Below are 20,193 nucleotides of genomic sequence, written 5' to 3'. Positions count from 1 at the left end.
CAATTTTGGAAAAAATTCTACACTGGGTAAAAGTGCTATCAAACAGCACTGCACATTGCAGAGAAATTGTTCATGAAAAGAAGAGTCAATCACTGTAGCAAACTTCATTGTGGCTTATTTTTAGAAATTGCCACGCGATTCCAACTTGTAGCAACCACCACCTTGATCAGTCAGCAGTCATCAACACTAAAGGAAGACCCTCTACCTGCAAAAAGATTATAACTTGATAAGGGCTCAGATTATTAGCATTTTTTAGTAACAAAAATTTTTTTAATTAAGGTATATACATTGGGGGTGTTTTTAGACATAATGCTATTAAACACTTAATAGAATACAGCATAATGTAAATATAACTTTTGCATGTACTGGGAAACCAAAAGTTTGTGACTCACTTACTATAATATTTAGTTTTTAGTGGTGATCTGGAAGCGAACCCACAGTATCTCCAAGGTATGCCTGCATTGAAAGGGAAAAGAAAACTGTCAACTTAGAATGCTACACCCAGCCAAATTATATTTCAAAAGCAAAGGTGAAAGAGACTTCTTCAGTCATAGAAAAGCTAAATGAGTTCATCACCAGCAAGACTGTACTGTAAGAGCCATCAAAACAAGTTTATCAAGCAGGCAAATACCAGATGGATATTTGGAATTACACAAAGCATGAAGAGCTCCAGAAATAGTAACTTTCATAAAAATGTTAAGATTCTTTTCTTATTTAAATCTTCTTAAAAGAAAATCTATTTAAAATAATGACAGCAATGACAACAAAGAACCCAAAACAACAAATAAAAACAATTAAGTGTGGGGTGTGTGTGTGTGTGTGTGTGTGTGTGTGTTAGCTGCTCAGTCGTGTTCAACACTTCAACTCTTTGCAACCCTATGGACTGCCACCAGGCTGCTCTGTTCATGGGATTCTCCTGGCAAGAATACTGGAATAGGTTGCCATTTCCTTCTCCAGGAGATCTTCCTAACCAAGGGATCAAACCCAGATTTACCACATTGCAGGCAGATTCTTTACCATCTGAGCCGTCAGAGAAGCCCCATATGTGTATACACATGTGCAAATGTGAAATGAATAGCAGCAAAAGTCTCTAGCAAGCCTGAACAGAGTGTGGGAAGGAAGTAAAATATTCCTTTATCAGTAAAATATTCCTTTACCTAAGCCTGGACTATAACTTGAGACAAAGGTTACAAAAATTCTAATACTCTATATCCCTTGATTTGGAAAGACAGAGAAAATGTTATTTTTAATAAAAATAAAAATTATCCAAACTGACTTTTGAGAAAGTAGAAAATCGAAACAGATCAATAACCACAAAAGACATTGAGAAGTAAACTGATTAAGTCTAAGACTCAGATAATTTTAATAAAGGAGTTTGACTAGTTCTAAAGAAACAGGTAATCCTATTATTCCATTTTTTTCCAGGGCAAAGAAAAAATAAGCTTACTAATTCATTCTATAACACCAGCAGGATCATAATTCTAAAACCAAACTAAACAATTATTTTAAGAAATCTCAAGAATATAGACCCAATAACTTAAAATTTTGAAAAACAACATTCTAGAGTGTATTAAAGGCACAGTATATTGTGATACAATTTTTATAATAGGATACAATGATGGTTCAGGGTTAGGAAATCTATACCAGAGAAATTTTTGATGTGGAAGTCTCCCTTTTCTATTCAATTATTTGAGCAGTGTTCTTTATTCACTCATCAAAAATTTACCATGCATTGTATATATGCCAGGCACTGGATACTGGGAATTCAGTGGTGAAAATATGAGGTCCTGGCCTTCATGGAGATGTCTAGTGAGATACAAATTAAAAGACAGTTTTAATACAATATAAAGGCTATGATGAGTGCCAAAGAATTGCTTTTGAACTGTGGTGTTGGAGAAGACTCTTGAGAGTCCCTTGGCCAGCAAGGAGATCCAACCAGTGCATCCTAAAGGAGATCATCCTGGGTGTTCATTGGAAGGACTGATGTTGAAGCTGAAACTGCAATACTTTGGCCACCTGATGAGAACAGCTGACGCATTTGAAAAGACCCTGATGCTGGGAAAGATTGAGAGGAGGAGGAGAAGGGGACAACAGAGGATGAGACGGTTGGATGGCATCATTGACTTGATGGACATGGGTTTGGGTGGACTACGGGAGTTGGTGATGGACTGGGAGGCCTGGCGTGCTGTGGTTCATGGGATCACAGAGTCAGACACAACTGAGCAACTGAACTGATGGGAACACATAAATTGGTATGTAAACTTTAGGGTGCTGTTAGAACATCCCTGTTGAGATGATTGCCTATTCTAGAATGGTGGCAACGTATACAGAGACAAAGGCCCCACACAACATAGAGTGGTATAAAATTTCCTGACTACTGATTGGATGGAGGAGGGTGGAGTCAAGATTCTTTAGGGGGAATCTTAAGGTATTCAGATAAATGTATTATACATTTATTACACATAAAATGGTAAAATAAGGGTCAAGTTTGAAAAAGGTATAAACATTATTGCAGCAAGTTTTATGGCATTGTTCTGTCACTATGAGAAAGTCACAGTGTTAGTATATAATGTTTACGAAACACTGGACTACAGAACCCTGTTGTTTTGCAGAACAACTTATGAGAGTAGTTTCATGTAACACACACTGGGAGAAATTGCTCTCCATAAAAACAATTTCTTCCTTTCTGCTCCTGCAAGTCTCAGTATCTCAGTGCAGTCTCACCACCTGTATTCAATTCTTCATGGCTGTCTTCTTCTATCCCTTTATACCAGGGTTCCCAACCTCCTGGATATAATGCCTGATGATCTGAGGTGGAGCTGATGCACTAATAATGTACACAGTAAATGTGATGAGCTTGAATCATCCTAAAACCATCCCCCCTACCCACTCCAGTCTATGGAGAAATTGCCTTTCATGATACCAGTCCCTGGGGTCAAAAAGGTTAGGAACCACTGCCTTATACAGCACATGTATTTAGTTAGGTTACTTTCAACTGGGTGAAAAAAAAGTGAAAAAAGATTCACTGGGACCTCATAAGGGGTGTCCCAAAAACCATTAAAAGAAAAATTTTATTCTGAACCAGTGACCGGTAAATCTATATGAAGGGATCTGACCCACAGGTAAGTCACAATATAGTATTAATTTTTGTTACTATCTACAAATGCTAATGAATAAATTTCCATATAGGTAAGACAAGTGAAACTACAGGCTCATTAGAGATAATGACCTGAAGAATTCAATGGACTGTACAGTCCATGGTGGGGGGGTCACAGTCAGACAGGACTGAGCAACTTTCACTTTCATTAAAGACTTCTATTTTAAATTTTTTAATTGAAGGATAATTGCTTTACAGAATTTTGTTGTTTGCTGTCAAACCTCAACATGAATCAGCCATGAAGTGAAGTTGCTCAGTTGTGTCCAACTCTTTGAGACCCCATGGACTGTAGCCTATCAGGCTCCTCCATCCATGGGATTTTCCAGGCAAGAGTACTGGAGTGGGGTGCCATTTTCTTCTCCAGAGGCTCTTCCTCACCCAGGGATCAAACCCGGGTCTCCCGCATCGTAGGCAGACGCTTTACTGGAACTGCTTTGTTGTTGCTTAGTTGCTAAGTTGTGCCTGACTCCTCTGCTGCCCCATGGACCGTAGCCTGCCAGACTCCCCTGTCCCAGGCAAGAATACTGGAGTGGGTTGCCTTTTCTTCTCAAGAACTGCTTAGAAGGACAGAAACCTCTGATCGTAATGCTCTGTGTGCTAGTAACTGTACAGCTTCACATACCGAGGCACACAAAAGTGTGCATATTTAAAAACAGAGAAACACAAATGTACAAATTCCTAGACACTAGGGAGAGTAACCATATTAGTTTACAGTGCTTAGAAACATAAACCATGTGTTACTGAAAATCTGATTGTAACATATTAAGTTTGGTATGTTCAAAAGGTTTATTTCAGGATGCTCTAAAAACTGACACTTTTAACACCAGGCAATCACTGAATAAAAGTATGTTGCCACTTTTTTGTGTGCAATGTCCCTAAAGTTAGTGATGTCAAAAAAAAAAGACATACTCTTTCATTTTGTTTTCAATATATTAAAAAGCAACATAGTACAAATGCTGTAGTTAATATTAAAAAGGATCCAAATTTTACAAGGAATTAATTTTTATAAACAAGTTCTACAATGAAAGGGAAACAGCATCTTGATACATAAAAGTGTTGTTAAACAAGATTTAAAAATTTTTAAATCAGAAAATGTTTCAGATTAAATTCTTTCAAATGTTCAAACAAAAACAAAAAGTAACCTGTACAATCTCCATAGTAAGATGTGTCCCTGTACACTTGTCCTGGGTACAATGTTAAAATTTTCAAAGTTTGAGTCATAGAGGCAGTACTTTAAAAAGTACATTTTCAGTAAAACATTTTACCATTTATCCAACTATGCATTTATATTTTTGTTCTTCCAGAAATAGGGGATTTATATTAACACTGTATTTTTACTGTAAAAAAATACATTTAGTGATATTTAACTTCCTGAGTGGCCTCAGTCATACATCGATTTAATGAGCAAATTCTAAAATTTTACAACGAAATAGCATGTGTAGATGTACACTTCTATGCTCAAGATCATGTCACAGAACTTACACCTAAGTTCTCTGAAAAGTTAAATATGGTTTATCCCCAAACTTTATCAAAAAGCTTTGTTAGTAAAATGAATCACTGAAGTTAAACATTTTCTCATTTATTAACAAAATACTGAGTCAATTCTGATGATCAACTTGAAAATTTTTCACTATAATACACCAAAAATCTGATTCACCAACAAGAAGCTTCTTGCAATACAAAAAAATAAGATAATTAAAATATTTTCTTCATAATACAACTAATCCATATAATACATCCTTTACTCAATTGTCTAAAATGATTAGGAATTGTGGCACTTCTTTTGCATAAAACCCTTTCCTCTTTTTAAAACCCTGAGGTGAAAGGCTATGAATGTAATAAAACTAGAACCACAATTCTTCTCATGTCTGTATTGAATTGCTACTGGGTTTTAAAATTTTTACAAAGAAATTGTGGCAACTTGTAAAGCTGCTGTATAGTTTTTTAAGAAAACATTCTCAGAAACAAAAAAAGGACCTAAAATGACCCTATGAAAATCCTTATAACACTTGTTAGTGTCGAGATGAGCGCCATTTTCCATTTCTACCACTGTCTCTTCTGTTATCATAGTCATGGCTCCAGCCATCGTGATTCCTGTCTTCATAGAAAAAATCGTCTCTGTTTCCTCTGTAATGATGGTCAGAGAGATCACTGTAACGCTGTTCACGGCTGTAATGTCTATCCATCACATAGGGATAAGAATTCAGTCTGACTTTTCTCTGTGATGATGGTGTATCTTGGCGCCACTGGGAGCTTGAAGACTGGTTAAAAGTATGATTATGTGACTGAACTGATGGGGAAAATCCTGACTGATCCAGATGTGGAGAACCAAATTTCCCTCCATATGACATCTGTCTCAAAACACTGTTCATCTGAGCGAAGAGGAAAAGAAGAAAATGTTAAGCACAAATATTTCTAGGTATCAAAGGCAACAGACATCTAGCCAATGTTTAAACACAATAATGGAAAAGCAAAATCATTCTTGCCTATCTGAATTTTAAATTAAACACAACTAAAAATAGTAGAAATGGTGAATGAAATGGACTAGTGAGGAGAAAAACAGAGGTAAGTACTAAGTGACTAGATCACTGGTTCTCAAATTCTGCCTATGGGAAGATATAAGGCAATGATGTTTTTTTTTTAATGGTTCATAGCAAAATGAAAAAAATACATTTATAAAAGGTCATATACCTTTATACTAATTTCTCAATTTAATTTTATTTCACTCTTGTATTTTATTCTGCAGACTATGAAATACACAAGTCTAGGTACCATGAGCCAAGTTGTGATTTGGGCAAAGAAAAGAAAAATACAAATATGAGAAGCAGCTCTTCTATTTATCTTTGATCTTATAAATATATATTTCAGCCTAGTGAAAACTGAAATCTACAAAGAACATGCTAGTCTAACTAAAATTTAAGAAGTTAAAAAAGAATTTTAAGTATGATTTTTCTTTTTTAGCAACTCAAGTTGAATAATCAGCTTACCACTGCTTGTCTCTGAAAATTTTCTGAGGATGAGAAAGATCTTTGAATTGTCTGTGATGATGGAGTCATGTTATCCACCGTCCTTTCATGAAAAGTGAAAAATAAGAAAATCAACATATAATCATTCATTCAACAAATAAACATGTCAATCATGAGCAAGACACAGTCTTCAAAGATAGGAATCAATAAAACCAACAAGGTATCTGCTCTCAAGGAGCCAGGGGTAGGGATTCAGACAATAAGAGAATTTCACATGGTTATAAATACCCAGTAATATACAACTATAGAGCAAGCTAAGGGGAGAGAGAGGGGATTCTATTTTAGCCAACTGGTCAGGAATGGCCCTTCTAAAAAGGAACTATTTGAAGTGAGAGCTGAACAAGATTACCTGAAGGCAACACATTCCAGCTAAGGGAAGGACTAGCAGTGGTGAGCAAACTATAGTCTGTGGGCCAAACCCAGTTTGTGCAAAGCTTTATTGGAACACAGCCAACCTCTTTTGTTTTTGTGTGGTGCTACAATGGCAGAAGAAACTAGCTTTTTATAGGGAAAAAAAAAAAAAACCTGTCAATTTACAGAGGAAAAAAAAATTGTCAATCCCTGGGCCAACAGTGTGAAGGCCTAGACTGAGCACTAAAATGAAAAGGATTTGATCAATTAGACATAACAGGTGAGGGAAACAGAAGAAAGAAAAGATAAAATCTAGGGCTATACCCTGGTGGTCCAGTGGTTAGGATTCCACGCTCTCATTGCCGAGGGCCTGGGTTCGATCCCTGGGTTGGGAAGATCCCCTGGAGAAGGGAACAGCTATTCACTCCAGTATTCTTGCCTGGAGAATTTCATGGACAGAGAAGCCTGGTAGGCTACCGTCCATTGGGTTACAAAGAGTCAGACATGACTGAGTGCCTTTCAAAGAAAAGAATTACTGAGACAGGAAATAATAATAGGCTTTGGGGAATAAGGAATTCTATAACATAAAGAGAATATTAATTTTAAGGACTTAAACCTTATTTCCCACTTCCTAAAGAAGTAACTTGCTCTACAGAAAAGTTCAGAAAAGGTTTTAATTTTATCTTAAAATACATCATTGGAATCAAACCACCAATTGATTTATCTTATAGTTTAGATCTTTTTATTTAGGGGTCTTTTTTCTTACTTTTCTAAAGCAGAACTATTTTACTTATACTCTACAAAGAAAGCTATTTACACATTCGTTCATTCATTCATTCCACTGAGCACATGGGATCTCAGGTCCCTGTTCAGGAATCAAACCCATGCCCGCTGCAGTGTAAGGGCAGAGTCTTAACTGCTGGACCACCAGGGAAGTCTCATATTTTGTTTTCTTAAATCATATTGTGTCTGTATGCCAATGGGGTAAAAAGTATAATTTTACTTGTAGAGAGTATAAAAATCAGATACATACTAACACTTGATTATAACTATTTACTTGTGTATTTCCCCCCCTCCAAGAATTTCTGCTGCTGCTGCTGCTGCTAAGTCGCTTCAGTCGTGTCCGACTCTGTGCGACCCCATAGACGGCAGCCCACCAGGCTCCCCCATCCCTGGGATTTTCCAGGCAAGAACACTGGAGTGGGTTGCCATTTCCTTCTCCAATGCATGAAAGTGAAAAGTGAAAGGGAATTTCTAAAACAGGTTAAAAACTTTTTTTCCCCCCTCCACCTAAGATAACTTACAAGTTTCTATCATAGCGGTTAGAGATGCTTCAAATTTCAACTGTACTGAAAAGCATTTAAACACAATTTCAGCTGGCAAGAAGAGCATACCCTTCCAGATTTCTGCTTTCTTAGAATTTCACCTTCCAGACTCTTCATATTCATTCACCCACTTCTTTTCAGCTCCTGGCACCATCTTAATCCAAACTATCAACTCAACCCCAACAGCTTCCTTGCTTCTCATACCAATACTTTGCTACCAACAGATTCATAATTGGTCTATATTCACCCTTGTCTCCTTCAATCCATTCTCTCCCAGTGCAACCAAGTAACTCACTAAAATACAAACCTGTTCCTTTTACTATCCTACCAAAAATATTTCAATGTCTTCCTACTGTTCTTAAGGTGAAATTCCAAAATCCTAATTATGACATATAAGAAAGACCGTATGCCATCTGGCCTCTATTTACTCTGACAGGAACACCAACAACTCTCCATTTTTCATTCATTACGATCCAGGTACACTGGCCTCTCTCAGGTTCTCATTCACTTATCTCTCCTTATTAAAACTTTCTAAACACTTTCTACTCATATCATGTGGGTGTGCTCAATCACACTGCCTGGGTTTGAAAACAAGCTCAATGCTTATGAGCAGTTCACACTTGAGCAAGTTAACTACAACCCTCATTTTCTTCATACATAAGGTAGAGATAATTCTTACCTCATAAGACTGCTGTGAGGGATAAATGAGATCATAAATACAAAGGACTTGGTGACAAATCTGACAGGTGACAGGATTTTTTAACTCTTTCTTGAATGAACCCCAATACGATTGATAAATTGCTCTAAGGACATACCAGGAAAAAACTATTCCTAGTAAAACATCAGCCTCCCCAAAGAAAACTATTTAAGTAGAAATAAATATGGTACCTTTTCTAATCCTTAGTAACTAAGAGGGATTTTAGAGATCATCTGAATCAACTTGTTTTCCTTACAAATGGAAAGACAGGACCAGAGACTAGCTCAAGGTTACACAATTATTAACAGACATATTTAGAATCCAGCTTTATGAACTCTTAGTCTGTTTACTAATAGGTACTTTTAATATGCAAGTAACAACCAATTAGTGGTCATAAAACTAATGTGAATTTTAAAAAATAAAGCAGAAAACAGAGGGTAGTACAAATAGCAAGGGTTAAGTAATGTTCTGAGAAATTCTGTGCCAGTATATACATGTATGTGGGCTTGGGTATATGTCTTTACAATGAACATAGTTATACATGTATTTATTTTAAGGGAACTATACACAATGGGCCTACAGTCCCCTTAGAATAGATACTATGTGTAACTATAACCCAAAATAGCAAATACAGCAGCAGAAAGAGGTAGGAGCATCATGAAGGAAGCCAATCACTCATGTGTTTTTTGAGATCACAACCTAAAAAAATTCCTAAAAAATGATTTTTAAAATAGGTGCAAAACATTACCTGCTAGGAGATGTGGAAGTAGGGCTTGAATTTCCAACATGATGCTGGGGATATGACAAACTGACCTCCTGTGAGGCATGGCTACTTCCTAAATGAAACAATTCGAGAAATTCTTATTGTTAGAAAGTTTAACTTGAAGTTTTGTATTCCTCAGCCCAATCATTCCAAAAAAGGTAGACCTAACACTTAAAGTGAAAACCTCAAATTTCAGTAAATTGCTTTATAGTTCAGAGAGAAAACTAAGTGTCTAATACCAGATATATTTAAAACAAAGCGTTACAAATAAGGTACTACCCAATGTATAACAATGTAATAAATACCCAATCTGGCCATAGTACTCTGATCCCCACACTAAATTGTAAAACTGAATACAAGGAAAGTTTCATCCTTACATGATCACATATCAAAATTTGTAAAAGTAAATTACAAAGCAGTCAGGAAGACTTTCAGGCAATAATCTTTGTGCTTTTAGAGCATGAACCCAAAATCGGTCATTCTAACAATGAAGGTTTATGTTCTGAAAATTACCACTTTCAAAATCCATACTGTCAATATTTTTATTGACAATATTTTTATTGTCAATACCCATTTTTAGCGATATATATATATAGTTTACTGTTTATAAAGCTTAAACCATTTTCACCCAAAAACAGGTTCTCAAAAAGAGAGGTTCTCTAAAACGGAATAACAAAATTAAAAACAAAAAACAAAGCAGTGAACAATCTCTCTGCCCAAACCATCAGTAAATAGTTACCTGATCTAAACTGAATCTTGATAGGCCTTCCAAAAAGTTTGATTCCATTAAGCAGATTCATAGCGTAAGGAACAGATACTTCATGTTTGAAATTCACAAACGCAAACTGCTTCGGTTTACCATCCTTGTCTTTTGGAATTTTCACTTTAATTACTGGACCAGCCTACAGACACAAAAAATTGTTCATAATTTCAGTAAGGCAGTTTCAGGAAAATACTCAAATTTCACAAAGTTTATAATGTAACCATGGACTCTTACAAAACGGATACACACAGATTTCCCTCACGGTTAAAGATCCTATAGATACGACTGAAAATTAGGTTAACTTACTTCGGGGGAGGGAGCCCATAAGGAACTGGAAACCCAATCACTGAATTTACACTTCACTGCACTTTATGACTTTAATGTCGCGGACAACACCCATCGTTTCCCCACTTTGTGGAAATTAACGTTTATCAAGAGCAACAGAAAGTTTTCTTGGACTAAAAGTTCACTTTTGCATTGATCAATCAAACTATTACCAGCTGTTGGAGGGTACAACTGGAGGGAACAAGTTTAACACGTTTTAATACAGATCTTAATACAGAAACACTACAATGCCGCTTTCCTTACGGAGTCTGAGTCTGAGCTTTTTCTATGGAGTCTTTCCTTCTGAGTCTGTCTTTGCTGAAACTTTGTAAGAAACTTAAGTGGAAAATGGATAATAACAAATTGAAATAAAATTTACAAGCAGAAGATGAGAAAAGGAGGAAAAGTGCAGCTCAACGAAGGACCCACACGTTTGAGGCTCCTTAAAGAGCCTGAATCTTTACCACAGGAATGCCCGATTGAGAACCCACCACCACCTTTAGTCTTCACTTTGGCCTGAACTAATTAGGGTTCTTCTCAGAAAGCCCCACGTAGCGAGCGCCTCCCTTTCTAAGCGTGACCCCCGCCTCCAGCCCGCCCACCTGTCAGGGTGCCGGGACGCACCGTCCCGCTTCCGCCAAGGAAGCGCGGATCGCCGTTGGGCCGGACCCTAGGCGGGCCGGAAAACGAAAGGAATAGGCTTATCCCAGCCGCTTACCTGGTGGAAAAGCTCGAAGAGGAGCTCCTCTGTCACTTTCGTTTCAAGGTTGCCCACAAAGAGAGTGCGATCAGCTTCGGCTGCCGCCGCCCCCATCTCAGCGTCGCCCCCTCCCGAAAAAGGCCGAAGGGTCGCCGCCGACGCACGCACTGCGCACTCTCAGAAACCTCACGTCCTCGCGCACCCAGGCGTCACCGACGTAAACGTCAATCACGCCGGCTCTCCGCAGTGTTGACGTGCCCTGACGGACTGCGCATGCTCCGAGGAGGGCTCGGAGAAGGTTCCTGGTCGCCAGTGCTGTAGTGATGGCTTCCTGTGAAGTCGGTCTCCGCTGTCGAGATCCGCTGAATTGATCTGCGGAGTCGCGAAGGGCCTACCTTGACCGAAAGACGTAACATTAGAAACTACGGGCAGTGTTTGAAGATGGCGCAGAACTCTGTGTCCCTGTCCGCCGGCGATCGAAGGAGCCGGGTGGCTTACCTCAGCTCTTCCCACGGTGACCTCAGCTCATCGGCTTTAGCGTTGGCGATGGTCTCCGGAGACAGCTTCCTCGTTACCAGGCCCGAGGCGATTCTTCCAGAATCTGTTCCTCCATCCTCTGTGCGGCTGAACTTCCGGACCGAGAGCCGTCGGGCGCCTGGTGGCGGCCGAAGCCCGACCCGGTTTAATGAGGGAAGGGAACTGGAGGCGCGGAGCCGAAGCCGACAGGCCAGATTCTCACCTTACCCGGGCCCTGCGGTGAAACTCGACCTTCTAAGAAGTGTCCTGCAACAGCGTCTGGTGGCACTTGGAGGAGTTATCGTAGCCCGTCTTTCGGCTTAAAACCAATACCTTCCTCGGCCCTTCAATTAGCGTGTAAACAAGCCCTCTCTCTAAAATACTTCATTGGTGCAACCGAAGTCTTCTTTTTAGAGGGGCGTCTTTTCTCTAACCTAGCGCAGAAGAAAATGTTTGCAGTTACTTGAGTCACACGGTTTTAAATAGCCATGATGATTAGGTTGGAAGGGAGGAGGAGCAGAGATTCTATTGAGGTGGTCACAAAGCTGAGCTGATTGGATCATCCTTCCCAGAGGTCAATACTCCCTTTATCCTCCCAACAAAGAATCACATTTTTCTCGCTTTCCACAAGTCTTACGGACCTCCCTGGCATATTCTCCTACTTTGAGACTTGTAATTCCGAGCTTCCTTAACTGCCTACCTTTCCACCTCTGGCTAATATTACCTTTACTTCTGTTGGTTTATTACTCTGGCATGTCCTCCCACCTATGGTCCTACACTTAATCCTATCATTTTGTCCCTTACACTTCTTCCATCCCCATCCTCCATCCTTTCTTAAGGAATGTCTATAGACTTCAGTCTCTACTACACTAAAGCAACAAAAGCAAAACCTAAACCTTGCTGCTCCTTTAAATTGTTAAACGGATTTACATTTCTTTATGTGCCAAAGGTTCCAAATTAATTTTTACACTGTCATTTTATTACTCGCAGTCAATCCCAGCTTCCTTAATCTGAATCTTGTCCCCAAATAGGCAAAAATTGGAAACCTTCATCTTACAGTCTACTACTGTTAGGAAGCTGATCATGTATTCACTCCAGCATCTTCCTTAAACTTTCCTGTTTGTCTTTTCCCGTTCAAACATTAAATTATATTTGAAGATCTTCCCAGTGCTAAGCACTTTAGATGAACTTTTCCTAGTCCTGCTAACAAGGAGATCAAGCATACTTTGGATTTAGTGGCTAACAAATCACCAGGCTGGATTGTCCATTAGGTCAAGTGATGAAAATAACCCTGGTTGCCATGGCTTTCCATAATATTGCACTATCCTGGTTCTTCTCTTAACCTGGCTGACTACTCTTTGAAAGTGTTGCTCAGCCACCTTGACTTTTTTCGACCCCTTGGACTGTGTAACCTGCTGGGCTCCTCTGTCCATGGAATTCTGCAGGCAGGAATACTGGAGTGGGTAGCCATTCCCTTCAGGGGATTTTCCTGACCCAGGAATTGACCTGGGTCTCCTGAATTGTAGGTAGATTCTTTACCATCTGAGCCACCAGGGAAAACTACTCTTTAATCTGCTAATAATTTTGTCTTAATCATATATTCCCCAAGGTTTAAAGGGTGATATTGGGAGAAAATAAGTGGGTTTTGTAAGTGGCAAATCTTAATGTTAAGCAGGTAAGAGTTTAGCTTTTTCCCAGTGGACTCTGGTCTATAATTGTGTTAGATAAAACAAAATTACACACACACAAAACAATTGAATTGTGAAAACTACATTCTAAGAAGAATTTTGATAAACCAAAGAGTGCCCATATGAGTGATTAATATAGTGAGAGGTCTAGAAACCACCTCTTAAGAAAAATGTTTGACAGGGTAATAATAGCTACATTTTATTAAGTACTGTGTGCAAGGCAATGTGCTAGGGGCTTTTATTGTTTATTCAGATATTTATTGAGAACTTATTCTGTGCCTGCTACTAACTGTTTTAGGTATAGAATAAAGTGGTGAACAAGATAGATAAGGTCTCTGCTCTTATGGAGCTTTATATATGTCATTTAATTTTCATAACAGCCCATAACAAAAGTATTATACTTCATTTCATTGTTGAGTAACCAAGGCACGAAGAATTGAAATAAACTTTCCAAGGTCATGCAGCTAGGTAGAACCTTGAAGCCGTTCAACACAGGTTCCTCATTAGAATCATGTAACACCAAAAAGGACTTGAGTGACTATTTTCTCAATTCTCCCAAAGATAGTATCTAACTAATGCTATTCTAGACAGCCGAAAAGAAGTTAGTTCATAATATATGGATTCCTTATGGTGGCTCAGAGGTTAAAGCATCTGCCTGCAATGCAGGAGACCTGGGTTCAATCCCTGGGTTGGGAAGATCCCCTGAAGAAGGAAATGGCAACCCACTCCAGTATTCTTGCCTGGAGAATCCCATGGACGGAGGAGCCTGGTGGGCTACAGTCCACGGGGTCGCAAAGAGTTGGACACGACTGAGTGACTTCACTTCAGGCTGGATGTGGTTGAGAATCCCAAACCTATAAGTGAAGAGTTTGGAGAAGAATAGTAAAATTAAGACTGAAGGTAAGAAAGATTTTCATAAAACTTAGAGATGCCTAATGGTGGAAAATACCACTTTACAAGATAATGAATTAACTGCCCAAAGTTCTCATAGAGGCTAAATTGTGTCAGTTTTGAAATCAGACTAGACGACATCTTCAGTTCTTTCCCATTTGACCTCTAATTCTACACTCTAAATTAAAAACTTGATTAAAATTGAAAAGAGAGAACTGGGGGGTGAGAAGAGAAAAATGAAGTATGATACATGGGATGACCATATTTACCGTGCAAACCAGGGCACTTAGGAGGGAAAGGGTGGTGGGTATCAATTATGTTTTACTTTAGCAACAGGCATAAAAAAGGGCTGTCCTAGGCAGCCAGGTTGGATCATATCACACTAGGAGATGCTACAACATTAAATACATCTTTGAGACATATTCCTTAGCTTCAGGGAAAGAAGGCTGAGATTTGTGAAGGAAGGGACAAAAATGTGGCATAAATGCGCACAGAAGCATGCGAGAGGAAGAGAACCCAGTGGAAGTGAGTTGGTTTCTGTTTGCTCTCACATAGGGTCATCAGAAGTAGGGATTTGATTAAATAATAAATAGTCTACATGTGCCAGAAATAAAGAAAATGATACAAAAATTGTTTGATAAGAGTAGGACCTTGTTCACATAAATTCTGCATCATTTTATTTATTTTTTTGGCCACACCACCAGACTTACGGAATCTGAGTTCCACGACCAGAGATCAACCCTACACACCCTGCAGTGGGAGTGCAGAGTCTTAACCCCTGGACCACCGAGGAAGTCCCAGTGCTTCATAATTTTAAATCTGAGCTGATGAATCTCTAATTTCTCCTGGTTCTTAACATTTGGAACTGTCCAAGTTACAACATCTTCCTAGAATCAAAAAGACTGTTATGGAAGCAAGGACTGATAGAAACCTCTTGAAATGATCTAAAGCAGGAACAACTAAGTTTCCCAAAAGTGGTCCATGTTATTAAAAATCCAAATGTTGTTATACAAAATGACTTTTAAGTATCACTGCCTGTGTAGCATGTTACCATTCTAAAATAGATGAATTTTCTAAAACAAAAAATAGTCCCTCAGTACTCCATTGTAAGTTTTAAAAAAGCCATGGTAACTTCCTTTTTGTTTTTATAGACCTTTGTTTATTGTATCATACTAGGCAACTGACTAGTATGTGTTGAAGGTAAGTTCTATTAGCATATTTACTTCCTCTATTCATCAGCTCTAAAAGTCTTTAAAAGAATGCTTGATTGGGGTACAGGAAAAAGGAGGCTCTCTCAATAGCTGGATTTGGTGCTAAGCCTAATTCTGAGAGGAGTAACTCAGCAGAAAGAAAAGAGTCCTATGGGAGGGAAGAGTAGGTAGACTTTTAATTTTGAGGCTTAGCTGTATTTCAAACAAAATTATGTCTTTTATTCCTTTGGTGAATCTATCCAGATCACACTCAGGTGCAACTTTTTTCTTTGCAATTTCCATGAGTGTGTATGCTAAGTCCCTTCAGTTGTGTTCAACTCTTTGTGACCCTGTGGACTGTAACCCACCAGGCTCCTCTTGTCCATGGGATTCTCCAAGCAAAGCACTGGATTGGGTTGCCATTTCCTCCTCCAGGGGATTTTCTCAGGGATTGAACCCATGTTTCTTGTTTCCTGTGTTGGCAAGTGTGTTCTTTACCACTGACGCCACCTGGGAATCCCAATTTCCATGAAAAGTACTCTTATTTCCCTAGCCGACCAGTGTGTAAGTTTGAATGCCTATGACTCCATACTACCTATTTTCCTATCTTTATTGCCTGTGTCCATTCAGTTGCAAAGTCCTGCTCCTTTTATTTTCACAATGTATGTATGTTGACATTTATATGTATCTCATCACCTATACTGTATTTACCCGAACACCTATCCTGTTTTGTTTGCTCTGTTTCTCTGCATCCTAAGTGTGTATAGCTGCAGACCAATAAACTCAAAGCATATCTCTCTGATCCCGTAGTTAAACTATAACTTTACAGTACTGACTGTAAATTACTCCAGTGTTAACCATAGTATATCCCACAGAATCTGTATGAGAAATACAAGATGCTGTTTTGAAAAAAGACACAGTGAAATTGACAAGTGCATGTTTTATCACCTTTTTAAGGAGACATAATGTGTAATAACTTGTTAAAATTTCTGGCAATTCATTTGCAGGATTGTAGTTATCTGCTTAGGGATCAAACCCATGCGCCCTGAATTGGAGGCTCAGAGTCTTAACCATTGGACCATGAGAGAAGTCCCTCAAGCCGGCATCTTTATTCCACATGATTTCTGGTATCTGTCTATGTCTTTGGTGAGTGGGTGGGAGAATGGAGGCAAACATGCAGCTGCAGATTCCCAGCCACTGAGGAGGAAGACTGGCTTTGTTACTAAGAAAGGGCATTTAGGAACATCCCCTAATGTATATGGGTAGGTGCAATTATTAAGTGTGCTAATAATGTAATGTTAAAAAAAACTTATGGTTTACTTGGCTTTTATTTCACTAGAATATCTGAAGGTAGCCCTACTTCACAATACACTTCTGAATCAGAGGAGAAAAATAATTGTCTTTACTGTCTTTCCAATGAATACAGTAAGCTAAAGACCTGAGAATAGCTGATGCAATGAAGCTTTAAAAACTGTACGTTCTTTAAACTGACTTTTAAGACTTTCCATAATCTGACCAAATTATATTGCCAGTCTTCTTTCTTATTCTTAATTCCTCCTGTTCTTAATTTGCCTCTATATCTATGCCTATCCTAATCCCTTTAACTAAATTACTTGTCCTTCACATTTTCTGCCTGTTAAGTTTATCCATCCAGATTGGTTCAAGTTCTTTACTGTTGCAAAGGAACACACCCTTTTTAACCAGGTTAAGCAAAACATGGACTGTATTGACTCACAGAACAGGAAAAGTGTGGTAACTTCTAATAGTCTACCTAACTAACTATCATTGTCTATAGCAACACCTTGGTTCTTCCTTTCTTTGGAACCACCTCCTTCATCCTCTGTTCACATGTTTGCAATAAGGCTTCACACCTAGCTCCAGGGATAGAGGTGTAATCTAGGTCTTATCTCCCTTACTACATTGTCTCAGGGCAGACCACTTGTCTAAGTTAATCTTTATATATATATTTGAACCTATTAAGTGCCCCCAAAGTAGAAATTTAACAAATGCCTGTTAAATGAATGAATGAACTTCACAGATTGGCTATTTCTCCATGGACTCAAAATCCAAAAATGGAACACTCCAGGAAGGGAAGTGCAGGAACTGTAGTGTAAACTTAAAAACATACACACACACACATCATGAGAGTTGAGAGTTAAGTTTTATTTGGGGGTGAAATGAGGACTGCAGCCTGGGAAACAGCACCCCAGGTAGCTCTGAGAAAGTGCTCCAAAGAAGCAGGGGGAAGGTCAGTTTATATGAGATTTTGGTGTAAGGGGAGTACATGCAATGACGCACATATTTTTCCTGAAGGTTTCGTCTGCTCTCGTGAAGCTTTTGCTAGTCATGAGAAGCAGTCACCACCATGAAGGGTTTTAGTACTTTTCTGGATATGAGAAAATATAAGAATTGGGCTTATAAACTTGGATCCTGAAAATATCTAACTATCTGAAGACCTGTCCTGCCAGTCCATGTCCTCCTGGGTATGGAGGGTGTCATTTCTGCTGTCCACCCTGAACGCCTTTCAGCAGCTGCAACAGCACATGATTTCGTCTTTCTAGAGATCAATGGCAAGTGCCCATGGCAAGTGTGAATTTGTAGTTGACAGTAGTCTCTGGTCTAGGTATCCAGTTGCTTGAGCAAATTAGAGTAAAATGATAAGACTAAGTTTTCTTCAATTAAAAAAAAAAAAGCCATGTCTTTGTAGCTTACTTGGTCTGTTCTTATAAGAGTGAGAACTATGCTCTTCACTTTCTATATTTTCATTGGAGGCCAAATGTGACTATTATTCTGATTATATAGCATTTATTTTATCATCCTCCAAGAGCTGAGTATTTAAAATTTTTCAAATTTTTCACTCTATTAAATAACTTAAATAAACATCTCAGTTTATAAGTAAAACAAATGAGTTTTGTTTGAAGGTTTGCTTCAATTTAAAATCAGTTTGTCTCTAGGAACATAACCTAATCCAGTGAAAGTGAAAGTGTTAGTTTCTGTCTTGTCCAACTCTTTGCAACCCCATGGACTGTAGCTGGCAAGATTCGTCTGTCTATGGAATTCTTCAGGCAAGAATACTGGAGTGGGTTGCTGTTTCCTTCTCCTGGGGATCTTCCCGACCAAGGAATCAAACCTGAGTCTCCTACACTGCAGGTGGATTCTTTACCAATAACCTACAAAATCCTACACCTAATCCAAGATATGGACAAATATTTATGCAGATGGGGCTTCCCAAGTGGATAGCTGGGTAAAGAATTTGCCTGCAGTGCAGGGGATACAGGAGACTCAAGTTCAATTCCTGGGTCTGGAAGATCCCCTGAAGGAGGGCATGGCAACCCACTCCAGTATTCTTGCCTGGAGAATTCCATGGACAGAGGAGCCTGGCAGGCTACAGTCCACGGGGTCACAAAGAGTTGGACATGAATGAAGCGACTGAGCACATGCATGCACATTTATGCACATAAATATTTAATTTAATTAAAAATTCCCTTCTTATAATTTTAAAATATGAAAAAAGTTCCATCTAGTCAAAGCTACAGTTTTTCCAGTAGTCATGTAAGTATGTGAGAGTTTGACTATAAAGAAAGGTGAACTTTTGAACTTCAATGTTGGAGACTCTTGAGAGTCCCTTAGACTAAAAGGAGGGCCAGTCAGTCAATCCTAAACTGATTGGATCCTAAAGAAATCCTAAAGAAATCAGTCCTGAATGTTCATTAGAAGGACTGATGCTGAAGCTGAAACTCCAATACTTTGGCCACCTGATGTGAAAACTCATTGGAAAAGACACTGATGCTGGGGAAGATTGAAGATAGGAGGAGAAAGGAATGACAGGATGAGATAGTTAGAGGGCATCACTGACTCGATGGACTTGAGTTTGAGCAAGCTCTGGGAGTTGGTGATGGACAGGGAAAGCTGGGGCGCTGCAGTCTGTGGGGTCGCAAAGAGTTGGACACAACTGAGTGACTGAACTGAACTGAAATGTTTAGACAAGTAAAGAAAAAAAAAAAAACAGAGTTCTTACTATATGCCAGGTCACTACTGTAACTAAGCAGGACCCTATGGTCAGTCCTTCATATCTTCTACTTTAGTTCCTTTCTGAAGTACTTGGATAACAGTATTTATGCACATTTCCTGAGTTGTTTTACAGATGTGAACCCCCCCCCATCACCCCCCGCCCCCGAATCAAATGGAAGATGTTAACTACTTGACAACCATGAGCACAGAGCCCCAAGCCTACTGGAGCCTAAGGACTGATAATGTTAACCCCTGTGACACCACCCTTGTTACCTCATGATCAGCCAGTCAGAGAATTGTGCATGAGCTAATCACATAACCTGTGACCCCTCCTCCCTCACCTGGCTTTTATTTTATTTTAGCTACATGACATTGTGCAGCTTTCTGGATCTTAGTTTCCCCACCAGGGGTTTAACCTGGACATGGGCATTGAAAGTATCAAGTCCTAATCACTGAACTGCCTGGTAATTCCCTCACCTGGCCTTTAAAAATGCTTTGTTAAAAGCTTTTGAGGAGTTTGGGGTTTTAGATCACCAGCCATTGTCCTCCTTGTATTAGTGCATTTACAATAAACATTGCACTTTTCATCACCACAACCAAGTGTCAGTAGATTGGCTTTACTGCTCACAGGCAAGCAGACCCAAGTTTGGTTCAGTAGCACTAATAATATTGAGAAGATGGAATTCTTTTTGCTTAGCTGGAATTCAAAGTTGGTCTTCCCTATCATCAGAATCAAAAGCAAAAGCTCATCTGAAAATGCTGTCTTTTAATAAATTGTATATATTTTATCT

At 38.9% G+C, this 20,193-nt stretch overlaps 2 protein-coding genes across 2 annotated transcripts; one reads left to right on the top strand and one right to left on the bottom strand.

Moving 5' to 3' along the window:
• Nucleotides 1-4,722: 4,722 nt before the first annotated feature.
• On the bottom strand, nucleotides 4,723-11,325 carry RBM7 (RNA binding motif protein 7). Its single transcript, XM_061144974.1, has 5 exons — nucleotides 11,125-11,325; nucleotides 10,059-10,221; nucleotides 9,305-9,392; nucleotides 6,145-6,226; nucleotides 4,723-5,529 (listed from the first exon to the last, which is right to left on the bottom strand). The coding sequence occupies exons 1-5, from the start codon at nucleotides 11,218-11,220 to the stop codon at nucleotides 5,170-5,172; spliced, it is 789 nt and encodes a 262-aa protein (XP_061000957.1). The 5' UTR covers nucleotides 11,221-11,325; the 3' UTR covers nucleotides 4,723-5,169.
• A 53-nt stretch (nucleotides 11,326-11,378) lies between these two features.
• On the top strand, nucleotides 11,379-18,262 carry C1H11orf71 (chromosome 1 C11orf71 homolog). The gene is made up of 2 exons (XM_061144987.1): nucleotides 11,379-14,210; nucleotides 14,906-18,262. The coding sequence occupies exon 1, from the start codon at nucleotides 11,548-11,550 to the stop codon at nucleotides 11,944-11,946; it is 399 nt and encodes a 132-aa protein (XP_061000970.1). The 5' UTR covers nucleotides 11,379-11,547; the 3' UTR covers nucleotides 11,947-14,210; nucleotides 14,906-18,262.
• The last annotated feature ends 1,931 nt before the right edge of the window (nucleotides 18,263-20,193 follow it).

The sequence above is a fragment of the Dama dama genome, chromosome 1 (assembly GCF_033118175.1).
Source record: "Dama dama isolate Ldn47 chromosome 1, ASM3311817v1, whole genome shotgun sequence".
Lineage (NCBI taxonomy): Eukaryota > Metazoa > Chordata > Mammalia > Artiodactyla > Cervidae > Dama > Dama dama.
Note: the sequence above shows the minus strand (reverse complement) of the source record. Positions and strands in the feature narration are given on the sequence as shown.